Raw genomic sequence first — 6,193 nt, forward strand, 5'->3', positions numbered from 1 at the left:
GAAACCTAGTTTGCTGGCTTCAACCCAGCTGGCCCAAGTGAATGTGCTAAATCTCTGGGTTCTACAGGGCTGGGGTGTCCTCCACACAGCCCTGTGCCCTGCTTTCTCCTGTCCTTCCAGGTCTTTTATGACCATGGCCTCCTCTCAATTAAATTGCACAGGCTTAAGAGCTGACTCAGCAGTTCAGAGTACCTAGGTTAGAGTCCCAGAGCAGAACCTACATGTTGCTTTACAACTGTCTGTAACATCTGTAACTCCAGAATCAGGGCTTGCTTCTGGCCTTCACGGGCACCAACACACAGACAAACGAACATGTAGGCAAAACACCTATGTACATTAAATAAAAAATAAAATTGTTCTCTCTTATTTTTAGAGTTAGAGGCACTAGAGGTAGATAAGGAAACAAAAACAACAAACAAACCTTTAATAGTTGCTCACAGAATGGTGGAATAATAAAGAAGAGAAAATGTATTTAGCCCTTGGTTCCAAGAGGAAAGTCATTTTTTTTTTTTTTGTGGTCCACAAAATTAGCTAACCACTTTTAAAGGTAAAACTTTAACTGGGGTTGGTGGCACACATCTTTAATCCTAACCCTTTTTTAAAAAGTTGTTTTATTATTTTATGTGTATGAGTATTTTGTCTGCATGTACTTCTGGTCTGTGTACTACATACCTGCAGACCCCACTGAGATCTGAAGAGGGCGTTGGATCCCCTGGAACTAAACTTAGAGACAGTTGTTAGGTGCCATGTGGTGCTGAGAATCGAATCTGGGACCTCTGGATGAGGAGCAGATGCTCTTAACCACTGAGCCATCTCTCCAATCTCTAATCCCAGCATTTAAAATGTTAAGGCAGGAGAAGGAGAGGGTTGTGAGTTCCAGGTCAGCTAAGGCTACAAACAACCAAACCTTAACTCCAAAAATACAAAAACAAGGTTAGATGGGTATACTAGTGCTTGTTTGTAATCTCAGTATTTGGGAGGTAAAGGCCCAGAGGGTCAGGAGTTCAAGAGCAGCCTCAGCTACACAGGACTCATGCCAGCCTAGACACATTAACATGTGACACCAACAATGTCAGTGCTGAGCTGAAACAGCCCCTGCTGGATATGTTATTGGTCCAATTTAAAGTCAGCTAAATCCTAAGGAGCTTAGGTCACAACTCCACAGAGTATCAAGGACCAGAGACAGAATCTGTCCTTCAAATCATCTCCTACCCAAAGGGGCAGTGACAGACTGACTCTCCTGCACAATATTATCTTGGCCACCCGCAGAAGCCCTTTGCTCCTTTCCCTGGCTCTGCCAAGGCTGAGGAGGCCTGTGGCACATCAGTAAAGCACAAAGCCAGGCCTATTCTTCTAGCCTAAGGTCTCAGTCCCACCATGAACTGAGTGTAGTAGGGCTGGACACTAGTCCCAGAACTCCAGAGGTGAAATCAGGAGGGTCAGAAATTCAAGACTAGGTTCTAGAGAGATGGCTCAACAAGGAAGAGCATATCCTGCTCTTGTAAGAGACCAGTTCCCAGTACCCATGTCAGGCAGCTCACAATACCTACAACTCCAGCTTCAAAGGATCTGACACCCTCTTCTGACCTTCAAGGGTGCCTGCACTTATATGTGCAACACCCTGCCCCCCACCCAGCAGCACACAAGTTTCTAAAAACGGGGGTACCGGAAACAGGATCTTACCTTGTTACCCTGGCTGGCCTAAGAACTCACAGAGACCCACCTGTTCTTCATGCAACTGTGGTTTGCAGCATGATACAACAGCATAAAAAACAAAAGAGCCAACAGGCAGGGTATAGGGACACAGGCCTATAATCCCAGGACTTGGGGTCAGAAACAGGAGGATCTAGAATTTAGAGACAGCAGGGTTACCTGAGACCCTGTCTCAAAGGAGAAGTAGCAGGGAGCAGAGTAATGGAGGGAGATGGTTCAGCAGTTAAGAGCACTGGATACAGGATGCTCTCCCAGATGACTCAGGTTTGGTTCCCAGCACCCACATAGTGGCTTATAACCATTGGTAATTGCAGTGTCAGGGGATCTGACACCTTCTGGCCTCCTCAGGTACTCCACAAGGATGGTGCACTACACGTGCTCAGGCACACATAAGAATAAAGAAATTCTTATGAAGGGGGGAAGGAGTAAATGGGAAGGAGAAAAGGACTCTGTGATTACTGAAGGTACCCAGCTTAGGGAGTAAAAAATCTGGGCAGCAAGCACAAAAACCGAGGAAATCTATTTTTGGTAAGATCTAGGTGAATTTGTTCACTGGTGACCTCTGAGTACCAGTCCCACATGAAGATATGCCACAGAGATACCTAGAGAAAGGGCAGTGTGAGATGAGTGCCAGGGACAAAGTGGCAGAGCAGGCTGCATGCAGGCAGGCAGGCACCATACCCAGGGAAACCTGAGGAAGCCCTGTCACCAAAGGTGACTCAGCTTAGCGGTCTACTCCCAGTAAGTTTCGGACAGACAACACTGACCTAGATTCTGATGTAAGTAGTTGTCTGTGGTTAGTTGTTGTTTTGTTTTGTTTTGTTTTGTTTTGTTTTTAACCTGGAACTTGGAATCCAAACTAGATGAAATCACCAGTCCTTCCCCCTGGGGCCTGAGCCAGTGTCTAGTGGGTGACCTTTGGATTAGGACCCAACTCCACACTTACAACAGGGAAACTCTGGAATGTTCTAAGCAAGTATCCTATGAAGATCCATGAAGTTTGATCATCTTGTGCGGATCACACATCATCTCGCTTCTTTTTGCCTTCTCTACCGGTCAAGTCATCCTGTGTGGGGAAGACAGGTTTGACAGTGGTGGTGGTGGGGGGGCTGTCTTATATTTGGGTGCCCCATGAATAAGCTTTATCTTCTCCTCAAAACTCATTATTAAGCCGGGCAGTGGTGGCACATGCCTTTAATACCAGCATTTGGGAGGCAGGGGCAGACAGATCTCTCTGAGTTTGAGGCTAACCTGTTCTATAGAACAAGTTCTAAGACAGCCAGGTCTCTAGAAAGAGGCCCTATCTCAAACCCTACCCTCCTAAAAAATGAAAGAACAGCACCTACAGCTCTTGCAGAGAACCTAAATTGGGTTCCCAGTACTCACATTCACCAAGTAGCTTACAATGGGCTCACAACTATGACTCCAGTTCCAGGGGATCAGATACCCTCTTCTAGCCCTTGTGGCCAACACACACACACACACACAGTTTTTTTTTTTCCCAAGACAGGGTTTCTCTGTGTAGCCCTGGCTGTCCTGGAACACTGTAAACCAGGCCGGCCTCGAACTCAGAAATCTGCCTGCCTCTGACTCCCAAGTGCTGGGATTAAAGGCCCAGCTTTCTAGATTTTATTTTTAATTGTTAATTAGTTACAGGCAGTTGTGAGCTGGGAATCAAATTTAGGCCATCTGCAGTAGTATGCAGTCTTAATAGCTAAAGTTTAGCAGCTAAACCTTCTCTTCATAGCCCTGTGTTTTCCTCTTTAAGACAAGGTACCTATGTAGGCTTTGCTGTCCTGGAACTCTTTCTTATAGACCAGACTGTCCTCCAACTGAGATCCACCTGCCTATCTCCGGAGTTGCTGGCATTAAGGAGTTTGCCACCACGTCCGGCCACATTTCCGCAATTTTAATCGGGTGAAGAATGTCTGTTTGTTTTCTTCGTATTAATATTATTATTATTATTTTTGAACAGAAGCTCTCTCACACGCAGCGCCATGAGCTCAGCAGGCCATTACGGGGACACAGCTCCAAGTCCTGAGCTTACAAAGGTGGGAAACTAGATAGAGAAGGTTGGGCGTGTGGCGCGCGGCCTCCTGGGACTTGTAGTCCGTATCCTGCGAGGCGCATGCTCTGATGCTCTGGGTCTCCCGTGGTTGCCATGGCTTCTGGGAGCCTCGGTGGGTGACGCCCCTAGACACAGGCGGGTTTTGGCGGCGTAGCGCACGGAAGGCGGAAGACATCACGCGGCGGGTCGGGCAGTCGAGTGTGGGTACTAGGGCGCGCGTCCTCCTCCCCTGGCTGCGGACTCTTCTTCCTAAACCCCTTACGCGCGGTGAGCAGAAGGGCACACTCGGCACCCGGCTTTCCCGGGTAGGACTAAATAAGCTTGACCGCTAGTGGCAAACTCCAGGCCTCCCTTCCTGGAAGCAGCAGAGCCGGAGCTAAAGTCTGGGCCTGCCTGGAGGTCTCAAAGACTGGCCTTTTGGATTTTGTTTTAAGACAGGGTCCGTATAGTTCTGTATTCCAGGCTGGTCTGTAACTCGGAGATCCACCTGCCTCTGCTCCTGAGTGCTAGGCTTAAATGCATGCATCTTGGCTAGGTTTGGCTGGTTTTGTCTTGAAACATTCCATTATCCAGGTTGACCTGGAGCTCACTATGTAGTTCAGGCCGGTTTGGCATTTAGGGTGCTCCTACTGCTTCAGACTTTAGAGTGATGGTATTATAAGTGTGCGCTCTCAAGCTTGTTCATATTAACAAGCGCCTGGCAGAAGGACATAAATAAACTACTATTTACCGCAGTGCTTCTCAAGCTGATTGGCACATTAAAATTATCTGGGGAGTTTTTTTTTTTTTTTAAGTATAAACAGCATAGTGGCATACACCTTTAATCCCAGCACTCAAGAGGCAGAGGTAGGAAGACCTCCATGAGTTTGAGACCAGCCTGGTCTACATAGAGAGTTCCAGGACAGCCAGGGCTACATAGAGAAACCCTGTCTCAAAATAATTTAAAAGTAGGATACCTTGCAGGATGTGGTGGCACACATCTTGAATCCCATCACTCGTGATAAGAGACAGGTGAATCTCTGAGTTTCAGGTCATACGTGTTTACATATTAAGTGTGTTTACATATTAAGTTCCAGGCTACTCCAGGAGATATAGGAAGACTCTATCTTTAAAAACAACAACAACAAAACAATCTGGGCTTTTCTTCCCCAGGCAAATGAATCTAGATCTCTGGGATGTGGAGGCCAGGCAAAGGTTTCCCCAGGTGTCTCAGAGCAACGAGGCATCTGGACCACTAGTGTGGAGTTTCAGGGCTTGGCAAAGGCGAATTACATCTATCTGTGTGCTCCTGCCCACAGTGAGCAGCCAACGAATGTGGAACAATGGCACTGAGCCACTCTGTGAAGGAGCGGACCATCTCTGAGAACAGCCTGATCATCCTGTTGCAGGGCCTCCAGGGCCAGATAACCACCGTGGACCTTCGAGATGAGAGTGTGGCCCGAGGGCGCATTGACAATGTTGATGCTTTCATGAACATCCGTCTGGCCAATGTCACCTATACCGACCGCTGGGGACATCAGGTTGAGTTGGATGACCTTTTTGTGACAGGTCGTAATGTCCGATACGTCCATATCCCAGATGGTGTGAACATCACTGCTACTATCGAGCAGCAGCTGCAGATCATCCACCGTGTGCGCAACTTTGGTGGCAAGGGTCAAGGTCGTCGAGAGTTCCCTTCCAAAAGGCCATGAGACTGTGTCCTCATTAAAGTTCCAGCACCATCTCAGGGACCTCTGGTGTTCTGAGCCCACTCCCGGCCATCCTTCCCCACCAGTGACCTGGTGTCTGACAGACATGTCACAGCTGCCTTTCATAGGGTCCCACTTTTCAGACATATCCTGGGACCCAGAATTCCTTCTGCTGGTGGCCTTGGGGTAGGTGACAATCCCTCTTTTTGATCCTTTGTATCTGGGAATCTCCATTCACTGATTGACCCCATCCATCAAGGAGTCGTCAACTCTGGCAGTGAGGACTACTGAGAGTGTTTGGAGTGAATCACCTCTAACGTCTGTCCCATGTCTCTTGGCATTTGTTTCTTTTCTCATAAAACCAAACTTGGATACACACACGTCTGTGCCTGATGCCCTGTCTGGTGTATACTGGGCTTTGGCTCCTGTGTAGGAGCAGAGTGCCGGTCTCAAGTTGGGGAGCACGCCAGATTTTACTTGGTCTAGAATGTGGCCCTGTTTCCCAGATTATCATGAAGAAGTCTAATGGAAAATGGCCTTTCTGTTGAGAGTCCTTGAGACTCTCGTCTTACTGCTGTTTACTAAAGAGAGTCTGGATACCCCGTCCCGCCCCTTCAGGCTGGAGAGTTCAGCTAACAAGAAGTAGATCTCAGCCAGGCATAGTGCTTCACACATATAATCCTGGCTTTCAGGAGGCTAAAGGCACAAGGATCAGCCTCGGCTA

The 6,193-nt window shown here is 47.8% G+C and overlaps 1 protein-coding gene across 4 annotated transcripts; it reads left to right on the top strand.

Annotated features, from left to right (window-relative positions):
• Positions 1-3,830: 3,830 nt before the first annotated feature.
• On the top strand, positions 3,831-5,849 carry Lsm10 (LSM10, U7 small nuclear RNA associated). Of its 4 annotated transcripts, none has more exons than XM_031376899.1 (2): positions 3,831-3,893; positions 5,080-5,849. In XM_031376899.1, the coding sequence occupies exon 2, from the start codon at positions 5,104-5,106 to the stop codon at positions 5,470-5,472; it is 369 nt and encodes a 122-aa protein (XP_031232759.1). In that variant the 5' UTR covers positions 3,831-3,893; positions 5,080-5,103; the 3' UTR covers positions 5,473-5,849. The 4 variants fall into 4 exon arrangements, with proteins under 4 accessions (XP_031232759.1, XP_031232758.1, XP_031232757.1 ...); XM_031376898.1 differs by having other exon boundaries at positions 3,875-3,981; XM_031376897.1 differs by lacking the exon at positions 3,831-3,893 and adding an exon at positions 3,900-4,086.
• Positions 5,850-6,193: the final 344 nt, after the last annotated feature.

The sequence above is a fragment of the Mastomys coucha genome, unplaced genomic scaffold, assembly GCF_008632895.1.
Source record: "Mastomys coucha isolate ucsf_1 unplaced genomic scaffold, UCSF_Mcou_1 pScaffold18, whole genome shotgun sequence".
NCBI classification, from domain to species: Eukaryota; Metazoa; Chordata; class Mammalia; order Rodentia; family Muridae; genus Mastomys; species Mastomys coucha.

Bases quoted from the DNA above. Each gene is read 5' to 3' on its own strand.
- Lsm10 (XM_031376899.1), top strand. From the start codon at position 5,104: ATGGCACTGAGCCACTCTGTGAAGGAGCGGACCATCTCTGAGAACAGC.